Here is a 21,996-nt window from a genome sequence, read left to right as displayed (position 1 = left end):
GTGTTCATCAAATTTCCCAAAATAATCATTTAATGGGACAGCAAGTTAGCTTACCATAGCATATTATGGCATTAATCATGTTCTCAAACTGGTTGTCTGGATAAGGCACTCAGCTATTTTACAGTCACAGAATACTTGATCTATTATGCAATTATATTGATGATTGCAGTTATCTATGTTGAACCTTAATTAGTAGTAGAGGTGTTTAGTATTTTTTTGTCCACATTAGCCAATGGGAAGAAACCTAGAGGAGTTTAAAAGTCTGTGGAACATACCACTTCTGAAATGGGAGTGTGCGTTGTGGCTTTATGCAATATTTTCCAAAACATGCGCACATATGTTTGTGGATTCAATACTAATAATAATTTTACATAAAAAATTATATATGGGCCAGTGCAGCAATACATAAATACATTTCTTACATAAAAATGTTAGATTTCCCATGCCGTGTCACCTGAACACTTCAAATGGTATCTCCCTACGTTAAAGTTGACGTGCTTTGCTGTCAAGTCTTTGTTGTTTGAAGCATCTTCAGCAAGTATAATGCACAGAGCGCGAAAGTGATTCGCTTACATCATTTTTGGGACGAAAATATCACTCATTATCATATATTTTGGAGGTATGTATATATGTAGTCTGATATGGGATAAATACGTATGTATATGAAAGATATTCACTGGAACCTAGGTAAGATAGCTAGCTCTAGTCATTCATCCATGCTAACTGGCTAGCTAACATTAGCGGAGTAGCTAGTCCTGCTAGTAGTAGGTAGCTAGCTACTAACTTGTCTCGTCGATCTGGAATGAGTCTGTATTAAAATATGGTCTGTTACACAGATATGTAAATGTCGTTCAAATCCATGCAATACGATTCCTTTACGTGAGACGTTATAGGTTTATATATATATATATATATATATATATATGTACACGTACCAAGGCCGGGTGTTGCTGTAGCGCGCTACCTAGACGTGTCTAAAAATCATTTAATGAACCATGGTCGTTGTCTAGCATGCTAGCAAGAGGACTAAGGACTGGCCATGCAAATTAAAAGTCGTAACGCGTTAGCTTGCCATCTTAAAATATCCGTGTTTTAGCTATCTAATAACAGATTGAGTCAAATATTAGCTAAATCTATACCAAACATTGGTGTGACCAACCTGTTCTTTCATGTTCCCTTATCATTTGTGATGCACCTTTATCAAATCAATATTTGAATATCTTGTTTGTGCACATGCATTCAGTTTCATACACTGCCAGAGTATTGTTATGCTACAAAACATGCCCAACGTCAATTCTGTGTCGTCAACATAAATATTGATCTATTTAATTAAGTATAACCGTTAAGATGGAGGAAAAGCTGTATGGATCTCTGCCTGTCCCTTCGGAATACCTTCAGCAGTGGTGAGTTACTCCCCCCGTAAGAAATGGCCCAGGACACACATTTTGAACTAAGTTCCCGTATAGGGCCCCAGTGCTATGAATCTGAAAATGAAAGCATGTGTTTTTGTTTGTTTCACACCACTGTTTGACCTGCATCCTTCTATTGCACTAACTGGCGAAGTGCATCAGTGCAGTGTTGAACCATGGCAAATGATACTGTGTGAGAACATTTTATTATCTGAGACAGTGACATTAGGCATAGGTTACCTGTAATGTAATCCCATGCAGTTGCCAGTCTTTACAATAATATAGATATCAAAGTAAGCTAAATATTGTAAGTCTGTAGCAGCTGTATAAAAAAAGAAAAAAGAAAATGTTACGGTGGTGCTAAATGAATGTTAATTAATGATGATCATTATTAGCTCAATGCAATACTGAGACATCTCTTGCAGTGTATTGAGTGGTTTTCTGTTGTTATGAGCTACGAAGCAAGTGGTAACCCTTTGGTTCATTGTAACAAAGCGTTTTGTTATAATGGACAATTGTGTTTAATTATTTCAAGTAAATGTGACAAATTTGCTGGGATGCAAAAAAAAGCATATGTCATTACCTGATCATACTTAGAGTTTGGTTTGGAGTGGGAATATGAAATGTGTGTGTGAAGACTGCTTTTAAACATATGCTTCAATATTCTATTGTCTTTTTTCTTCTTCTTTTAAAACCAGGATTCAGTCGACTCAGCAGCTGCAAGCTCTGCAGGCGCAGTATTCAAACCACCACCAGCTTCACAGTCCTCACTACTTTGAGGGACAGAGGGAGGAGATGGCCATGGCCCAGATGGGCTCTAATCAGGACCCCATGCTTCAGCAAGAGCCTGCCAACCTAGCCAAACGTACAATTATACATTAATAACACTTTATGCTTTATTTAGACAATGAACGGAAAGGGCTGGGAAATATATCTTTATAGTACTCGGTGACCTCTTGTACTTAAAATGAATCAAACTAAGTAACTTGTGGAACAAAATGCTTGTCCATGCATTTACTTATAAGAAAAAAATACCAAACCTTGCTCAATGCGGTCAAAGTAAGTAGCCTAATTTTAGGTTCTCTCCCACGTTTGCAGAACCAGCCAAAAAGAGAGGGAGGCAGGCACAGCCAAAGGAACCTAAGCCTCCCAAGCAACCCAAACTTCCTAAGGAACCCAAGCCTCCAAAGGAACCCAAGCCTCCAAAGGAACCCAAGCCTCCAAAGACACCTAAGGTAGTCAAGGACCCCAATGCTCCCAAGGCCAAACCAGGCCCCAAGCCCAAGAAAGGAAAGGAGGGGGCAGAGGGTGATGGGAAGCAGGAGAAGATAGATGAGACCTTCAAGAAGGTGAAGAGGAAAGTAGACCGCTTCAAGGGGATGAGCGAGGAAGAGGTTATGACAAAAACACTACCAGACCTCCTGGAATACAACCTTGACTATGTGATTGTAAGTTGGAATATACTATTGGCGTCATGACACTCTGTTACAACACAGTTTTGTTGACCAAATGATAAGTGTCAATACTGAAATAAGCTTCATCTTGTCCTGCAGATTGGAATAAACCCAGGTCTAATGGCAGCCTATATTGGACGATGGTTCCCTGGCCCAGGAAACCATTTCTGTAAGTTTCATGTAAATTTATGTATTATTGTGTGAACAAATGTAGTAGCGTGTACTGAACTGTGCCTGTGCAAGACTGACAGATTGCAGTTGGGTATTAATTTGTGTGTGGCAAAAAAAATATTCAATCCTGACCCTGTGTTTGCAGGGAAGTGTCTGTTCTTGTCTGGGTTCACAGATGAACTGCTCAACCACATGGCCGACACCTCACTACCTGAGAAGTACAAGATTGGCTTCACCAACATGGTGGCCAGGGCCACTCCTGGAAGCAAAGACCTCTCAACGTAATCAAGAGACCCTTTAGATGAAATTATATTTTGATGCAAGTTAAAGAATAATAGCTATTGATGAAACCATATTCAATTTTGACAACCACTGTTCATCTGTCCCAAATAGCAAAGAATTGCGAGAGGGAGGAAAAATTCTTGTTGAGAAACTGAAGAAATTCAAGCCTCTCATAGCTGTTTTCAACGGAAAATGTAAGGAAATGTTGACATGACATGTTAAGCTACTGCATGGCACAGTCATCACTGTCATGAATGCTAAATTGGTGTTTCTTGTTTTTAGGCATTTATGAAATGTTCTGCAGAGAGATGTTTGGTAAAAAGCCAAAGACACTTACATTTGGTCTGCAACCACACAAAATACCTGACTGCGAAGTGGTGAGAGCGCTGCACTTTTTTTCATTCGGTGTGCTCAATGAACTGTAAATTTGGGCTACCTAGGCGTACCTATTCAAATATGTGGAATTTCTTTAAACTAAAACATTCCAATGCCCCCCACAGGCCTTGTATCTGATGCCATCGTCCAGTGCCCGCTGTGCCCAGTTTCCCCGTGCCCAGGACAAAGTCCACTTCTACATCAAGCTGAGAGAGCTTAGGGACCAGCTAAAGGGTGTGGCTAGAAGCGATGAAATCGAGGAGTTGAAGTATACCTTTGATCTGGGTCTGGCCAAGGGTAAGTTATAAAGTAAAACACTTACGCAAACTCACAATACACCCTGATTGCCGATGGATGTCGCTAGAACCAAAGAGCTAGAAATGAAATTTGCTATAAATGTTCTTAAAAACAATGTTCTGCCTGACAGATTAAATTTTGGGGTACATTTCAGTAAAAAATACATTGTTTCTTCCACATTACAGAGGATGCCAAGAGGATGGCAATCAAGGAGGAGCAGTACGACCCGGGTTACGAAGGAGCCTTCGGGGGAACTTATGTGGAGGGTGGGCCTGAGGGAGCCCAGGGACAGAATCAGGACCAAGCCCCGGCAGAGGGCCAGAGCAACGGCCACTGTACTTTCTCAGCAGCTCAAAACACAGGTTAGTGTGGACAAACCCTGGACCCTCTTCTGGGAAACTAAAGAGGCAGTTTACTCATCATGGAAACAGTCCCAGAGAGTTTGAATTCAGAGAGATTTTGTGGATTTGAATGTTAAAGATATATTTTTGGCTGGGATTTCGGCCTTTTATTATTTTATGATGGACATACTGTGTTTGGAGAGGACAGTAAATGTGGGGAAAGAAAGAGAAGGGAGTAAAGGGCTTGGGCCAGATCCAAACCCAAGCCACCTTGAGGCCTCAGCCTACATGGTGCGGTAGTCCGGTGAGCCGGCGGAGCGCCCGAAGTTTCATGTCAAACAAACATCACTGTGCCTCTTTTTCAGATAAGGCAGAGAAGGCGACCACAGCCCAAACAAACCCCACCTCAGAGGGGCAGATCCCAGAAGGACAGTGGATGACTCAGTCCTTTGCAGATCAGATCCCAGACATTGAGGGCTCTAAGGAGCCACAGACTTGACCTGCAAACGTTTAAGCAAGAGGGAAAGGGCACTACAGGCCCTATCAGGACACCTGGAGCTCAACGCCCTGTTCTTCCTTCACAAGAAGCTGCACCTCAGTTTGAAGAAGACCATTTTCAAATTGCAGTCTTTTTTTATTTTTTTTTATTAGTCAGTTAGTTTAATATACACTGCTAGAAGACATGGGGCCTGTTTTTAGAGAATACGTTACATTTAAAAAAACATTTTTATATATTCTTTATAAGTGTGTTTGTAAGATTGCCCTCAAGGCAGCCTCTTAAATGTGAAATCAGGGACTTGACAATTATGACACCAAAATAGGTGACAATTGGTCACCTATTGAAAACATTTTTCTTTTTCTTGTACTGTACTTCACTGCATAATGATTTAGTATGTGTTAACACACATATTGGATTTACTACTGTTCTGATGGTTGTTATAATGCCCTTATTTTTAACATATACAAGTTATAAAGTCCTAAATGCACATGTTTGAACATATTACAGTAAGACTGTATGAAATGTGTTATGGTTTAGCTAGCTTGTCTATTTTTATCAATTCTGTGCCTTCGACAGCAGGTACTGAGTGATGATCAGAAAGAACTACACACCACTTGATATAAAAGATTCAAGGATGTCCTCACAGAACACTTTCTTTTTGCAATACTCAAACGGGTGCTTTTTCTTTTCTTTTTTACAATAGGCATCTCATGTTTAGAACTTTGTTAATGAAGATTTTGTTGCCCATTGTTTTTTGGGTTGTTACTTTTGCAGTCTGAAAGTAGTTATGGCTCACTCAATGAGATGAACTGTAAAGACATTGTCTTGAGATCTGATGTTTATGCAGGATTCAAGGTCCACCAATAACTGTTGCTCAACTCTTTTGCATTAAAAAAAGAAAAACCTACGTCATAAATAAGGAGCAGTTCTCTTATCATTGCATACCAACGTTCATGTTCACTCAGATACTACTTTTAAACCAGACTTATGAATGCAACTTATATGGTAAAATAATTTGTCAGAATCATGTCTTGTATGTGAAATCATGTCTTGTCTTATTTGGAATGTTCAGGTAACAACAACCAAGACAACGAGTGCAAGTTTAGAGGTAGCTACATCTTTTGTATGCTTATGTTGAACCTTTTTTTTGTGGAAGTTGGGAGTTTTAATAAAATGTCATTATGTATTAGTATGCCTATATTCTTTTCACTCAATTGAAAATACCACGAGGGAAATGTGATTTAAGTGTAATTTACATAATGCTTACTAAACTGAACTAGTGCAAGTACGTCTGTCAAGCAATTCAAAACCATATTACTAAATATCCTTTAGGCTATTAGAAATTTACTTTTGTGTCAGGGAATCTTAAGGACGGTCCCGGTCCCAGTCATTATTTTTTGAGTATTTAATGCTCAAAACCTAAAAACCCTGTAATCTGGTGCTACAGGAAGGACACTACTAAAAAACAGTAAGGATAAATGCAATAAAGGATAAAAACCGTATCAAACACCAATTTATTTACTTCTGATTTCATAAGTAAGCTATGAAGTGGTTGTCTGATGTCACGGAGAGGATTGCTTATCCTTAGAGGAACTGGGGCTTGACGACTGCTCAGATGAGGCATTGCCACGCATCCAGCCAACAGCTCGACTCAGTCCTGAACCCCAACCCCCTCCTATTTTGGAAGGTGAAGCCCCTTTTTTAAGCATCGATTTGGTGGGTGGTGTGGAGGGTGGGGTCAGGGGCAGTTCTGGCTGGTTATCACAAGTGCTACAATATAAATAGTTGGTGTTGATCGTATCTGGAAGGGAAGACAGATCCTGCTCCTTTTCTTTCTGTGCACACACCTCCAGGCCTGAGGGCAGACTACAGCACCGCCGCAGGGGACCCTCACTGGAACATACACACACACTATTTTAATTAATGGAAAAAGTACTGGCCCTGAATGAGAGAACTATAGCATAACTGCATTGTACAGTGGTATACAAACTCTTAAATATATTTTAATTAATTAATTTCTTTATGGACCGGACACACCTGTTTATCTTATCGTCTGTGCTCTTCCAGGCCTGTTTGTAGATATCGCCAGCCATACTGTAGAGCCAGCGCATATCACAAGATACATCTGGGATCCAGTTCACCAGTCTAAAGTGCATCAGAGGTTTAAACCATTAAAATAACAAACTTATCAAAGAGTTATACTGGCACATAATAAAATTATTTCCCCACAAAACTTTGATCAACAGACTCTACTGATATTTATTCATTATCAGACGCTTTTATCCAAAGCGACTTCCAAGAGAGAGCTTTACAAAAAGAGCATAAGTCAATGATCATAAACAACGAGATAGCCCAAAAAACATTGTAGGAAGCCAAAACATGAGCATTTACTGTGATAAGCAACCAAGTGCCAATGGGAAGAAACATAAGAGCAAGTAGTTAAACAAGTTACAAATTAAACAACATAAATCTCAAAAGTGCAAGAGTGTACCTGTAGGAAAGCAAGCAACAATAATGTTAGGCATGATAAGAAATGTTAGGCTCGAGAAGTAAGCGATTCCACATTGGGTTTGATCATTTTCAATGCCGGAAGCCTTAACATGTTCAAGTTCAAGTCTTTTATTGTCAGGTACACAGCCCAACACAGGGTCAGACTGGGCACTGAAATTCTTAGGACAAGACAACGCAAAGCAACGTGGCATAACATGACATATACAGTCAGGTCCATAAATATTTGGACATTGACACAATTTTCATCATTTTGGCTCTGTATACCACCACAATGGATTTGAAATGAAACAATCAAGATGTGCTTTAAGTGCAGACTTTCAGCTTTAATTTCATGGTATTTACATCCAAATCAGGTGAATGGTGTAGGAATTACAATACATTTTATATGTGCCCCCCCCCTTTTTAAGGGACCAAAAGTAATTGGACAATTGGCTGCTCAGCTGTTCCATGGCCAGGTGTATGTTATTCCCTCATGGGAGTTCGTTATTTCATTGACAAGGAGCAGATAAAAGGTCTAGAGTTCATTTCAAGTATGGTATTTGTGTTTGGAATCTGTTGCTGTCAACTCTCAATATGAAGTCCAAAGAGCTGTCACCATCAGTGAAGCAAGCCATCGTTAGGCTGAAAAATCAAAACAAACCTATCAGAGAGATAGCAAAAACATTAGGTGTGGCCTAATCAACTGTTTGGTACATTCTTAAAAAGAAAGAACGCACTGGTGAGCTCAGCAACACCAAAAGACCCGGAAGACCACGGAAAACAACTGTGGTGGATGGCAGAAGAATTCTTTCCCTGGTGAAGAAAAACCCCTTCACAACAGTTGGCCAGATCAAGAACACTCTCCAGGAGGTAGGCGTATCTGTGTCAAAGTCAAAAATTAAGAGAAGACTTCACCAGAGTAAATACAGAGGGTTCACCACAAGATGTAAACCATTGGTGAGTCTCAAAAACAGGAAGACCAGATTAGAGTTTGCCAAAAAACATCTAAAAGACCCTGTACAGTTCTGGAACAACATCCTATGGACAGATGAGACCAAGATCAACTTGTACCAGAATGATGGGAAGAGAAGAGTATGGAGAAGGGAAGGAACTGCTCATGATCCAAAGCATACCACCTCATCAGTGAAGCATGGTGGAGGTAGTGTTATGGCGTGTGCATGTATGGCTGCCAATGGAACTGGTTCCCTTGTATTTATCAATGATGTGACTGCTGACAAAAGCAGTAGGATGAATTCTGAAGTGTTTCTGGCAATATTATCTGCTCGGATTCAGCCAAATGCTTCAGAACTCATAGGACGGCGCTTCACAGTGCAGATGGACAATGACCCGAAGCATACTGCGAAAGCAACCAAAGAGTTTTTTAAGGCAAAGAAGTGGAATGTTCTGCAATGGCCAAGTCAATCACCTGACCTAAATCCAATTGAGCATGCATTTCACTTGCTAAAGACAAAACTGAAGGGAAAATGCCCCAAGAACAAGCAGGAACTGAAGACAGTTGCAGTAGAGGCCTGGCAGAGCATCACCAGGGACGAAACCCAGCGTATTTTGATGTCTATGGGTTCCAGACTTCAGGCTGTCATTGACTGCAAAGGATTTGCAACCAAGTATTAAAAGTGACAATTAGATTTATGATTATGTTAGTTTGTCCAATTATTTTTGGTCCCTTAAAAAGGGGGGGGGGCACATATAAAATGTGTTGTAATTCCTACACCGTTCACCTGATTTGGATGTAAATACCCTGAAATTAAAGCTGAAAGTCTGCACTTAAAGCACATCTTGATTGTTTCATTTCAAATCCATTGTGGTGGTATACAGAGCCAAAATGATGAAAATTGTGTCAATGTCCAAATATTTATGGACCTAACTGTAAGTACTCATGTAGATGGATCACAGCTCTAGTGCCTCTTACTTCTGAGTCATGGAGTAAGCCGCCTTCACAGGTAGTGTGTAGGGCATCAGCATGAAGGACGCCACTCGCCCCGGGAGAAGTTCAGTACCCTGAGCAAGCAGACCACCCGTGTGTCTCTCCTTGCATGCCTCACACAACACTAACACAGATAGAGCATTCAGGATGCATGGCTGCATATATATAAAAATGACTACAAAGGAGAGATATTCTGAACATATTTTGTAACTAAATGTTTTGCAAACATGCACTATTAAGACCATTTCTTGTAATTCATATCACGGATGTTATACCTTTCTTGATAAGGACTGGTAGGTTCTCAGTTCTCTGTGGGTCCAGCCACCAGTGCGGCTTGCGTTGAGGCTTGAGTAACAAGTTATTTGCAGACTCAGTCTCCTCAGCTTCAGTTGGATCGTACTCCGTTTCACAACAAGAAGGTTTGGGAGAGTCTACTTCTGTCAACCAACTGGTGGAAGGGCTCCCAGTTCTGAGAAGGTCTAAAACATGAAAGATACTGTTCGCTCAGTCCTATAAACCAACATGTTAAATCTATATTTTACAGTACACACACACACATACAGTAAGGTCTGAAACCACATTGAAACAAAACCAAATTGAAACACAAAACCTTAAGGTTAGAAGGGGAGCTCACTGTTCTCTTGTAGGAAGCGAAGAGTGTCCATGTATCCATTATGGCAGATCTCTGCCATTATCTGTCACTCATAAGAAATGTATATTACATAACCATTTTTTTTACTCAATTGTCGTATCAAACCCTCTTTTAATTCTAAAGAGATAAACTCATGTCTGATCCAGCAGGACTGGATAATTAATTTCTCTGTTAATACAGGGACTAGGGGGACTACAGGAGGTTGCTTTTTAGAGGACCTTAACTGTCACAGAGGTTGAAAAAACAACATAAAACCATCATAGAACCTCACCTCAGGCTCTGGTGGGAAGAAAGCACTGGTCACCCGGTACATGTTCTCAGTATTCACCTGGATGCTGACATTATTGAAGCGCACCTCGTGGAAGTTCATGGTGCTGTCTCTTGGACAGATGCCACTTTTGCCTGAAAAAGGGGACACTGTGATGGTGTTGGGCATTTTGCAGTGGGGAAGGTTATTACTGATGGCACCGTCCACATAACTCTGAAATACAGGCAGATGGTGTTGAGTGTGAGGAGGACACATTGAAGGAGCCCTTAATCAAGGAAATAAAAGAACATCCATATTGGCATGACCATTGTTTCCCTTACCACTCCTCGGTAGGTAGGAGGTATGACACCACAGTAAAAGGGGATGAAGCAGCTACAAAGAAGGGCCTGGAAATAAAAAAGGGTTTAATTATTTGTTCATATCATACTATCTGTAATATACAGTATGCATAATACTTTTTTACAAATGCAAAAACGTTTTTACAGATGCAAAAACTTTTTTACAGATGCAAAGTATATGTGGCCCTTATTTGATCCCCTACCCTTTGTCCATGGCCTCTGTACCTGGATGAGTTCCTCCTTAGTGTCAAACTCTGATGCCAGCACATTCTGCCCATCGGACACTCTAGTGAGGGACACACAGAGTTTGCCTGTGGCTCGGATGTGAGCGTCATCTGGGAGGTGTCGGACCATAGCGTCACGCACGATCTTCAGCAGGTTAAAGCTTGGGTGCAGAGGACCAAGTTTACGCTTTCTGGCCTCCTTGGCCATGTACATCAAATTCTCACAGCACTGCTCTGCATAAGAGGGAAACATGGATTTCTGAATATGCACCATAATAAAGCAGGGCTGCCAACGTTTCAAAAAACCTTGGCGTGAGATTTGGTAGGGCCAACCAAAATGTTGCGGCATACAATCCCCCCCCCCCCCCAAGATAAACAGGTTATCTTTGATGCATAAAGGATATCTGCCATGCAGTTATGGAATGACAAATGTCCAAAGGGTGGCAGGTGACCTCAAAAGGAATGGGAATTGCCTCATCTTAAGTTAGTTTAAGTGAAACATTATATGCAATTAGACCAGAGTAAGTTGTCACAACTTTCTGGAATGCGTAGATTTGTTTTCTGCTTTACAATATTCATTAGAATAAAAATAGGAATGCCTTGGTACAAGAATGGCACTTTTGATGACTCATTGTAAAATAAATTCATAAATGTATTATTGATAACATGCTTTGACTGCATTTAGGGGCTGAGAACCTCTGGCAACCAACTGACTAAATGAATTTTTGAAACAAAACTTTGTAGTTGTAGCCTACTTACCAATGGGCATTCCGACGGTTAGAACTGCAGCCATTAGAGCACCTGACGAAGCTCCATACATTTTAGAAGCGTCTTGAACGAGGTGGGAGACATGCTCGAGCAAACAAGCTGAAGCTCCAACATAATAGATTCCCATGAACCCACAACCTGCAAAAGAAATACTCCATTCTCCTTCCAAATTAAGCATGCTCACATGTATTTCTATAGTAAAACAGTTTGGGGTAATGGCCTGTCAAGTATCCAAAATTTATAAATCGCAGTACATTGAGATGATATCTTTAAGTTATTTAAAAACCATCCCTCTACGTATTTTGTCTCATTACGTGAACAACACAGTACTTTATCTCAGTTCTCAGATTGTAAGTGAAAAGTTGATGGCTCAACTGTTTATAATCAACTGGAATTTCTATTGGCTCAACATGTCACATGATTCGACAACACAAGGAAGATACCACTTCACCTGGTTGGCTACTTTCCACAAGGATTTTACACTTTGTATCTGCCTTTTCGTTTTGACAACATGAATATACCAGTTATTGATTTTAGTGCGCACACATTAGGATATAAAGATGCTTTGGATGAACATTTGACCAAGGAATTGCGAACAGCATTCACTGAAGTGGGATTTGTCTATCTGAAAAACACTGGAATAACTCAGCAAGAAGTGAGTTGCAGCTGCTCCTCTCGATCTGATTTGCATTATTAGCCTACATTTAGAAAATACATAAGAGTAATCATTGCACTTTGAGGTATTCATGGTATCACTACATTTGTCTTCTAAGGTGGATGCGGTTATGGAAATTTCTAAGAAATTCTTCCTTCAATCAGAAGAATTCAAACTTCCTTTCAGCAGGAAAAGTTTTGTTAACAACCCGAACCATGGATGGGTGTCGTCGGAGACTGAACGGTGTAGTCCTTTATTCCAAATTCCTGCGCTCTTTTACATAAGCCATACCACCAGTTATGACAAATCACACATTCTTTTTTTACGCTGACCAAAGGCTAAATCCACGACGACCAGGAGACCTAAAGGAAGCATTCAACACTGCATCTCTTCGGACTGATATAGTAACGATATCTTTCTCGATACCAATTAATTGAAATCAAGTCACTGATCTAGTCTCGTCCTCATGCAACTCTCCCTGCTTGTTGTTTAGATATGGCCATCGACAGAAAGTGTCACAGGGTTCAGGAAAATCCAGACATCGTTCTTCCTGCGCTGCAAAGAGCTTTCTCTTGGTGTCCTCAGGGTCATGGCTCACAGTTTGGGCCTGGAAGCCGACGTCTTCCTCAGTGCACACAAATACATAGGAAGTGAGTATGGCCACATAGGGTGGGACCAGAAAAGTCTGGATAGTTTAGCAGATTAACAGTGTCTTTTGAATAATAATTTAATTCATAGGGCCAAGGCAAAGGTGTTTCCCCATAAACCTGTTCAGAACTAAACCTCTCATGACACACAATTAAGAAAAATGACTATTTTGATGGTCAGGCAATGACTCCTGGGTAGGCAGGGGCAGACAGGCAGCGTCCAAACAAGTGTATGGTGCAGACAAAAGTAATTGTAATTGTTTAATTGGTACTAAATTATGGCACCCCCCCCCCCCCCCCATAGGTGATGAGAATGGTAGCACCCTGCGGTCCCTGTACTACCCCCCTGTGATGAGCGAGAGTGTCAAGGAGGGACAGCTGCGCTGTGGAGAACACTCGGACTATGGCAGCATCACACTGGTCTTCCAAAGCCATGAGGGAGGCCTGCAGGTAACAAAAGAAACGAACCATTTTGAAGACTCTCTTCCTGTGATTTTTACTGGCCAGCTGTAAACAAGAAGTGAGATATTTGGTTCCAAACATCTTTGCCAGTGAGTGGCCTTTAGCCACGTTTACTCAGGTACATATGGGATATGGCGGTTGGTCATCTAAACTTGGTGGATCACATTAATTGCAGAACAAAGTCATACCACTAGGCAAACAATGACCAGACTCCATCATACCCTCCAGTCTTGTATTTTGACATTCCTTGCTTCCCTCAGGTTCTAAGTAGGTCTGGAGAGTACATCTCTGCTCCCAGTATACCCGGGACAGTCCTAATCAATATTGCTGACCTGATGCAGAGATGGACCAGTGATACGTTCATCTCAGCAGTGAGTACTCTAGCCCTGGTTATCACAGCTAATGAACACATAGTTGACATATTATCAAAAGTCTTTCATTTCATCTTTGACCTCCAGGTCCACAGGGTTTTGCTTCCTCCTGCTGGAGACTCCAGTACACGCCAGTCTCTGGCTTTCTTCGTGCAGCCGGATGATGAAGCTCTTGTGATTTGTTGCAACGGCTCAAATAAGTATCCACCTGTCAAGGCTGGAACCTACCTCATTGAACGCTTTAATGACTCCTATGGAAAAAATTGAACATTACCAGGGCTCAGTTTTAAACTAGTTTGTAAATTTAATTACAATGACATCATTTAATTATGTATTTGACACCAAACCATAGTAATTTAACCAGTCTTCCTCAACTTTAGTTACATACTGAAAAACATTCAAATTTACTGAATGTGGTTGTTTAAATATATTGTCTCTTTATATTCTGTCTTAATGTTGACCAGATTTGTGCATTTTAACTTTAGGCCAAAGGCTCAATGTGAATAACTCACATTTAAATAACTACAAATACAAATGTAAGCTGAATTGGTTTAATATTCAGTACAGAAATATTGATTTGAGGAAAGCAACTAGGAGTTCAAATGGATTAACAAAATATGTACTGGTAACTGGGCCTTTTTTTATCATACTCTTTTGAATGGTTGCAAGTGGTCCTACAATATCAATACGTTTTGAATCATCACAATTCCTCTAATGTGGAAGTTATGAAAGCCCAAGTCAATTTAGTCCTTTACTTTTACAGTCTCAAACATATAGTATATTGACAATCACAATGAACAAAGGATATTACAATAGATACCAAAAAAAAATAACATTCAATCATTTTTGTAACCAATCTTCATAGCCCATGTCAATTATCACAGGAAGGCAATGTGTACGGTTATTAATATTGAACAATTCATCAATGTGAAATATACAGTCAACTTTACTGCAGTATCTCCAAAGAAAGAGTGGCAGAAAATGTGGTGAGTGAATGCTTATCTTTGTGATGAATAGACAAAACCCCACAATGAAACAGAATATTGTGCCTCAACGTCAAGAGGGCATGACCAACTAAACACAACAGTGCCTGTTTAATATAGCTTTTACCCAATCTAGGTACGCATATTATCTAGCAGCATAGATATAATTCCTGGAACTGTCCCCACCCTCCACACTGCCAAACCTAAAATCAGAATTTCAAAAATAAATACACTTACAAGTTACTTAAGTAACAACGGTATATATAAACACGAAATTACTAATTTCTTCACCATCTTCCCAGTGCAGTCTCCATTCAGGAAAGCACACTGGTTGTGACAAAAAAAAAAAAAAAAAGTCCACAGATTTGTCTGTTTCATTGATTCTTTCAAATCATGTTGGGTTGGTTAAGCAGCTACTCCAGCCAGCTATGGTATGTTATGATTTAGGAGTGGGTTGAAAAGTTCAGTTTGTATGGCTGCTTTAAAAAAAAAGCTTTAGGTGCATGTTTTCCAACCTAGAAACAATAAAACGAAATGAAAATTGCCCAACTCATTGCAAGATCCACTCGTACAGATGCAAGCATACGGACACACAAACACACTCATACAAACAAACAGTGTAAGGGGCCTGCTAAGAGTGTGCTTGTAGGTCTTGCTGGTGACCAGGGGGTAGAGGTTGGCTGTCTCCTGGTAATACTGGCAGCCCGTTCCCTCCAGGGGGCGGTACTACGGCTGCTCCACCTTTACAGATGGGTCACAGTAGGTGACATTGTTCAAAATTACACTCCTTGTTAAAAACAGTTATGATTGAGCTAATGGTAGAAGGTAACTTTCCACCTACCTTGGACTTCAACTGGAGCATCTGCATTTTGAGATTTTATTCTTTCCATGTGTTCTACTGCCTGAAAAAAAGAAAGAAGAGATGAGCAAGGAAAGGTCTATTTGACGCATGCAGCACTTTTGGAATGGAACCCCATATATAAAATGGAAGTTAACAGTCTAAAGCAGTAACACTATACGCAGCAAGACAACAAAACCGTGCATTGTGTACAACTGACTACATGGTGGATATACCATACCTGCTGCAGCTCCATCTTCTGGGCGTTGAGCTGCTCTTGCTGTTTCTCTAGCTCCTCCTTCTGTTTCTGCAAGTTGGCATTCTTCTCATTGAGGTCACTCTCTTCACGGGCCAGGTGCTCCTCAAACTCCCGCATTTCCTCTTCCGTGTATGTGGGGTTCTGATCTAAAGTCTGACAGCGGAAAGGAGAGAGAATAAGGCAGAAGAGGTTTTAAAGAGCCTCCTTGAAATTGGAATGGATGGATAGATACAGGAAGTGGAAGAGAAGAAGTTGTGACCCATCTTCTACCTCCCAGCTGTCTGGCTCCAAGAACTCCTTCTTATTGGTGGCCACCATGAACTCATTCATGGAGACCAGTCTGTCTTTGTTGGTATCCACCTGAAGTCAGAAAAGTATGGCACTCAAGTTAACATAGACAATAACGCTTCTAGAATGATACAATATTTATAATGGTCCCCTTCTACACACTGAACCAACCACACATGTCAGTAACTACATTTCACCCCGAACTGAGTACAACACCATCAAATAATTGATGGTTGGATTTGACAGCTCACCTCATTCATGACATGCTCTCTCATGCGCAGTCTCTCCTCTTCCATCTCGATCATGTCGTCCTCCTCTTGATTGGGGTTGTAGATCTTTTCTAGCTGCAAACACAAACTTCAGCAAGAGGGTCTATGGACCCCAGTGGATCATAGAACAGAACCTTTAAACTGTACACGCAGCAACTCAATACTAGATATTTAGTCATTTTAGGCTTGGAAGCAACCTAAATATGCCTGATAGGTGGTGCTGTTCGGTTCTGTTCAGTTCAAGTTGAGGCATTTTGTAGTTAAGTATCATTTTTTCCATCCTATTCAGGCTAAATTATGTTGATAATACGTTTTCCCTAGCATACATTTAATAAATGAATCTAATAATTTAGCAGACCCTTGGATCCAAATATACATTTAAGGGGGATTTGAACCTGTGATCTTTTTATCTGCAGTCCAACACACTACCATTGAGCTATACCCATTCACACTTTTATACTGTATATTTATATGAAAATATCTAGACCACCTCTTTATATATATATATATATACACACACACACACAGTATGTATAGATATATATATATATATACACACACACACACATGTATAGATGATGCACTAAAGTGCATCATCTATACATATCCTCAGTACTATAAAAACATGGGGGCGTGATACATACCTCTTTATTGAACAAGGCTTCAAGCTCCTGTTCATCAAAGAAGCCATCTCCATTAGTGTCTGTAAAATCAATATTGTACACTGTAGATCTGGCCAATGTATTATTTTATATGTATTTAAAGAACATTTGCACCATGCATTGCTATCAAGCTGAATATTACCTTACAACTTTTACTTTACCATGTAATTTGAAGAAGGTCTTGGGGTCAAAGTCATCTGGATCCAAACCGTCAGCCTCTTGCCAAACCTCTTTCAGCTGATCCTGACTCCCCTGTGCACACACAAACACACACACACACACACACACAAACTCGTAAGATCTTTCACATCAGAGGGTCTTCTCCCTTCAGGATGAGTCCAGTCTCAGCCTCTTACAGGGTGGTTGACTTTAGGGTGGTCTGCGTGTTTCTTCTTCATCTCCTCATAATGCTCCTCCTCCCTCTTGCGCTGCTCATCATCCAGGGACTTCAGACGTTCTCTACGTTCGTGCTCCTTCGTCATTTCATACCTCTTGAACTCCTCGTGGCGTTCCTTGTCAAAATTCTCAAGGTCATTGGTAGCCTTCGAAAAAGAGAGGAAAAAAAATCTAAATGACAAATGTTGTAAATTCATTATGTTCAATGGCTGAAATACATTTAGGATTATAGTCCTTATCCAGACTGGTATGTAAACATCCTTATATGTTAGATCAGAACATGTGTAATTTGTGAATTTACCACTGATTGTGAATTATTGAAATATTTGACTAGATAATATGCCTATGTGAATTGGTTACAATTAGGTCTTGGGTAATAGTCCAAACAAAGCAGTTAGCTGCGAATTGTGACATGCAATTATTTAGGTCATATGAAAACGTGGTGCAGAGTATATTAAATCATTTTTGTTCCACTTGTGTGTGTCTTTTATGCACAATCTCCTGATTAGAAGCCTAAAAGCAGCTTGATTTGCATGAAGAAAACTTTACATAGAATTGAGCAATCCCTTGTTAGTTTACATGCTACAGGCACTCCCTACACTGTCAAAGCTGATTTGGAATGTACTGCTGGCAAGCCAGTTCTTTCCAACAAAGAACAAAAAGCTCAATGCTTCCATGTAATTACATCTAAAATGAAAGCTCTTGGTTTGTCAATACCCACACACACAGGGCATTGATTTAAATAGAGCTTCGGAACAAATAAGCCCCCCAATATACAGCAAATGTCAACAGTTCATCATGCTATTTGTATAAGAGGAAATCATTGTAACCAGCCTGTTCACTTATTAATTGCCATTTGCCAGATGAATGCAACATTCCTGTAGGCTGACACGTTTGGGGTTCTTGTCAACTGAAAAATACAACTTTCAAGAGTTGAAAATAGGACCAAAACATAGTCTTTTGGATATGTACAGCACATAATATTGACGGTCATCCATACCGATTTAATCAGACGATCCAGGTCCTCCACTTCAAAGGTGTGTGGATTCATGTGGTTGAGGTACTCAAACTGCTTGAGCAGGGATTGGTGGTCAATATTTATGTCTGCTGGGATCAATTTGAAATGTAATTATAAAAACAGCTAGGATGCACATTAAAATGTTGCACTGTAAAGAAGTGACACATTTGGGTAAGACAGATGTTTGGACTGTGTACCATTCTTTCCCTCGGCGTCCTGTTTGGCTTTGATCAGCATTCGGAGTCTGTTCACCTCCTGCCTCTTCAGTTCATCTAGCTTGGTCCTCACATGATGGCTGACAAAGTCCAGCTCTTTGGCAAGCTTGCCTAGCTGTGGGAAACACACAAACATATTGATAAAAGGTGTCCCTGTGGCTAGTAATAATCATAACACTAAGGGTATTGACCTGTGAGTTTGCTGGCCTACCTTTATGTCCTCCATATCTGTGTTGTGGAGCTTCTCTCTGAAATGCTGGTCCTTCTCTAGAAAGTCGATGACTTCCCTGAGGTAGCGGTCATAGTGCAGGCCTGTGTCCTGAAACACAGCCAAGTAAAAGCACAAGTCAACATTAAAGTGCTTACAACAAAATACCTCCTACAAAGTCTTCTCTGCCATGACAGTTAGGTAGTCATGCCATGATAGTAGAAGAACTGTAGTGGTGTTCTGTTAACTTAAATCACAATAAATAAATAAAAATAACAAAGGCCACTGATGCATCAAGATAGGTAGTATGCAGACAAAAGAAAGTTCATGTTCCAAACTGATTCATCTTTGGGTAGATTTAATCAATGAATGTAAGAAAAACAAGTCATGCCTAGCTCACTGTGGCTTTCTCTACAACCGTGGCTTTCTGTTGTTCTGGCAAAAAAAAAACATGTGTCCTACCATCCAGCTACATACCATAGCCCAATTACCAGCCTTACACTACCTGAGTGATGTGGGCTCCTAGTGCCCAAAAACAAACAAATACAATAAACAAAATAACTAATGATGATGATGATAATCATAATACATTAGAAAACATTGCTTTTACAACAACTATAACTGCATGTAAACAAATGTCTTAAAAGGTGTATTTCCTATGGATATGTTATGTGTCTGTCTATGGGATGTCTAGGGAGTCAGGTGGCTGAGCGGTTAGGGAATCGGGATAGTAATCTGAAGGTTGCCAGTTTGATTCCCGGCCATGTCAAATAACGTTGTGTCCTTGGGCAAGGCACCTCACCCCACTTGCCTCAGAGGGAATGTCCCTGTACTTACTGTAAGTCGCTCTTGATAAGAGCGTCTGCTAAATGAAAATGTAAATGTATGGGCCTGGCTCTTTCTGAAATTACCCATCTCACCTCCTCTTTAGGTTTGCCCAATTCACAGACAGAAATGAGCCATGCCACATTATATTATAACGGCAAATAGCCAAACATCTATTGCATCTCGCTCTTCTCCTGCACTCACCGCACTCTGTGGGGCCTCCAGTTTCTCCTCTGGGGGGTTGACTTTGGTTTTGTCAACTGCGATGGGCACAGCTTGGACAGACAGCCACAGGCTCAGGATAAGTAGGGCCCTGTGGCAGAAGACCTTACCCCACCACATCTGTGTACACAGAAATAAGGATGACGTTCAATGGCTAAATACACAGTGTTGTCATGGGAGGGAAAGCATGTCAGAGGGGCTGATAAGTATCTTACTGTTCACTGATACATGCTAAATGGTTACAATAAATGTTTAAAACAAATAGTCCAACTCTTGACCATAATTTTACCATGGTAGATCTTGTCAAGAGGCATCATTCTGGCACAGCCCAATAGACTGTTGACAAGTTAATCTTGTTAATCTTAATCTCTAAACTAAGAGACCCCACATTAACGAGAAGGAAACAAGGGCTGGTAACCACACGTGTTGGGCAGATAAACCTTAGTTAAGGATTTGACTCCAAGAGAACACAACCAGTCATTAATGGCATGACAACGTGCACCTGTTTTACATCTGTAAATAATCGCAAAGTGTCCATGTTTCCTTGCACAAATACCATACAATAGACTTCAATAGTCTTTCTTTCATCTCGATACTCCCTCCTGTTTTGTACCTAAAGATACTTGATAGATACAGTACAGTAGCTGCTAGTGCTAGCGTATCGTCAAGCGTTCGCCCCGATGCGATAGTCGTGGCAATAACAACCATTGCTTGAAGTTCAAATATTGTGTACAAATTAGAATCAGAAGTATAGTACTTTCTTCCCAAGAAATGCAGGAAACCATGTTCGTGTTATAACACAATTAAAACTTACCATTAGTTCTTCAGTCAACGCAGCAAACGCAACTCGATTCACCACCGTTCATAAGACTAATTCCAGTTTACAGCTGCTGTCATGTCTTTCTCTCTTTCGACTGGTGCTCAACCTAAAGAAGCTGTTTACCATGGCAACGTCCCGCCTTTACATGTTCTGATTGGATGGCAATTTCAAGACTCACATATAAATAGTCGCGTTGGCAGCCTACAGGGCAGGTGATTTGTCAATCAAATGTTCCCTTTAAAGTTCTTGGTGAAGTAAAGGTGCTTTGAGAGAAACTGTACGTGGCGTTTCATCATGACAATGTTCATCATGTGCAAGGTCTGGTGGATCTGATGAATAAATACAAAATTGTCTTTCACTTGAATTATTCTAACTAGAATCAATATGTTTCCCATGACCATATAATAAACAATAACTGTTTTACAATCAGTTTGAAACAAGCACATTTGACACTATGTGTACATAGCAGGGAATTGGATGGTGAGCGGTATAGTGTGAGCGCTTTAATCAAGCGCATATAACTTTCTAAATTATAAAAATAGTAGGCAGTTTCTTTATGCCATATTCCAGTGATTTCAGTTAATTTTATGTAAATATGAGGATGTGATTATATAAGCACATTGCATTACCATAATCAAGCAGTCATATATTCTACGATTTTCTTTCTAGACTCAAAATGTGAAAAATCTTTAGTTTCGATAGAAGAAATACTGTTTCTGACTCATTGTTAGTGTATCTACATTAGTTTTGTTGACAATTTTATTATCATCACAGATTCCTAAACATTCATAAATATATAGGCTAAAGCGTGTAGACTAGTACATTTTCCGTTTTTACGGATCCAAAGGGATTGATTTGCCGTTTTAACGATGTGCTCTCTTGAAAAAAAAGCATATCATTGAATTAACAGCATACAAGTTTGTACATTTGCAATTTTGCAAAGCAATGATGAAACAATTTAGATATAGGCCTACATAATGAGCAAAAGTAGAGTGACCAAAATAGAGCAACACCCATTCTCGCAGAATTGTGATTGTACACCATCAACAGCTACACGCTGTGTTCCAACGTTAATGTGAGTATGGAACAAATTACAAACAAATCGAGTGAATACAGTCCTTGAACAATAGATGCAATAGTATATGCAACAGTTAACACAGCAAATGTTATTGTAAAACAGAAGCGTTACTAATCAATTAATGTTTCAGGCACTCAAATAATAACATGATGAATAATGACATCGTCAAAAGTTAATTATTCAAATATTCATTTGGTTCATCTGTTCATCACACAAAAACAGTTATTATGGCAACACTTTTAAACACATGGTGTCGCTGTTTCACAA

The 21,996-nt window shown here is 40.0% G+C and overlaps 4 protein-coding genes across 6 annotated transcripts; 2 read left to right on the top strand and 2 right to left on the bottom strand.

The window, feature by feature from the left end:
- The first annotated feature begins 498 nt into the window (after positions 1 to 498).
- LOC134021354 (G/T mismatch-specific thymine DNA glycosylase-like) lies at positions 499 to 5,510 on the top strand. 2 transcript variants are annotated; one of them, XM_062462088.1, is made up of 11 exons: positions 499 to 619; positions 1,335 to 1,403; positions 2,108 to 2,274; positions 2,508 to 2,857; positions 2,963 to 3,032; positions 3,180 to 3,315; positions 3,428 to 3,510; positions 3,599 to 3,693; positions 3,817 to 3,988; positions 4,174 to 4,350; positions 4,695 to 5,510. In XM_062462088.1, exons 2-11 carry the CDS (start codon positions 1,348 to 1,350, stop codon positions 4,826 to 4,828), a joined length of 1,440 nt encoding a protein of 479 aa, XP_062318072.1. In that variant the 5' UTR covers positions 499 to 619; positions 1,335 to 1,347; the 3' UTR covers positions 4,829 to 5,510. The 2 variants fall into 2 exon arrangements, with proteins under 2 accessions (XP_062318072.1, XP_062318073.1); XM_062462089.1 differs by lacking the exon at positions 1,335 to 1,403 and having other exon boundaries at positions 512 to 619.
- Positions 5,370 to 11,927, bottom strand: LOC134021353 (patatin-like phospholipase domain-containing protein 2). Its single transcript, XM_062462087.1, has 9 exons — positions 11,505 to 11,927; positions 10,747 to 10,979; positions 10,504 to 10,569; positions 10,187 to 10,396; positions 9,898 to 9,958; positions 9,539 to 9,742; positions 9,249 to 9,387; positions 6,866 to 6,973; positions 5,370 to 6,721 (listed from the first exon to the last, which is right to left on the bottom strand). Exons 1-9 carry the CDS (start codon positions 11,689 to 11,691, stop codon positions 6,391 to 6,393), a joined length of 1,539 nt encoding a protein of 512 aa, XP_062318071.1. The 5' UTR covers positions 11,692 to 11,927; the 3' UTR covers positions 5,370 to 6,390.
- Positions 11,928 to 11,940: 13 nt separating this feature from the next.
- Positions 11,941 to 15,190, top strand: si:dkey-10o6.2 (uncharacterized protein LOC100124608 homolog). Its single transcript, XM_062462092.1, has 7 exons — positions 11,941 to 12,168; positions 12,287 to 12,411; positions 12,506 to 12,572; positions 12,662 to 12,818; positions 13,120 to 13,265; positions 13,538 to 13,648; positions 13,736 to 15,190. Exons 1-7 carry the CDS (start codon positions 12,025 to 12,027, stop codon positions 13,913 to 13,915), a joined length of 930 nt encoding a protein of 309 aa, XP_062318076.1. The 5' UTR covers positions 11,941 to 12,024; the 3' UTR covers positions 13,916 to 15,190.
- Positions 14,387 to 20,769, bottom strand: nucb2b (nucleobindin 2b). Of its 2 annotated transcripts, none has more exons than XM_062462090.1 (13): positions 20,646 to 20,769; positions 19,814 to 19,951; positions 18,788 to 18,895; positions 18,559 to 18,691; positions 18,344 to 18,450; positions 17,304 to 17,489; positions 17,109 to 17,199; positions 16,930 to 16,988; positions 16,268 to 16,360; positions 15,999 to 16,088; positions 15,711 to 15,881; positions 15,473 to 15,533; positions 14,387 to 15,372 (listed from the first exon to the last, which is right to left on the bottom strand). In XM_062462090.1, the coding sequence occupies exons 1-13, from the start codon at positions 20,646 to 20,648 to the stop codon at positions 15,263 to 15,265; spliced, it is 1,350 nt and encodes a 449-aa protein (XP_062318074.1). In that variant the 5' UTR covers positions 20,649 to 20,769; the 3' UTR covers positions 14,387 to 15,262. The 2 variants fall into 2 exon arrangements, with proteins under 2 accessions (XP_062318074.1, XP_062318075.1); XM_062462091.1 differs by having other exon boundaries at positions 18,344 to 18,447.
- Between the last annotated feature and the right edge of the window lie 1,227 nt (positions 20,770 to 21,996).

Source organism: Osmerus eperlanus, chromosome 5, assembly GCF_963692335.1.
Source record: "Osmerus eperlanus chromosome 5, fOsmEpe2.1, whole genome shotgun sequence".
In the NCBI taxonomy this organism is placed as follows: domain Eukaryota; kingdom Metazoa; phylum Chordata; class Actinopteri; order Osmeriformes; family Osmeridae; genus Osmerus; species Osmerus eperlanus.
The sequence above is the reverse complement of the archived record's forward strand: the minus strand, read 5'-3'. Positions and strand labels throughout refer to the sequence as shown.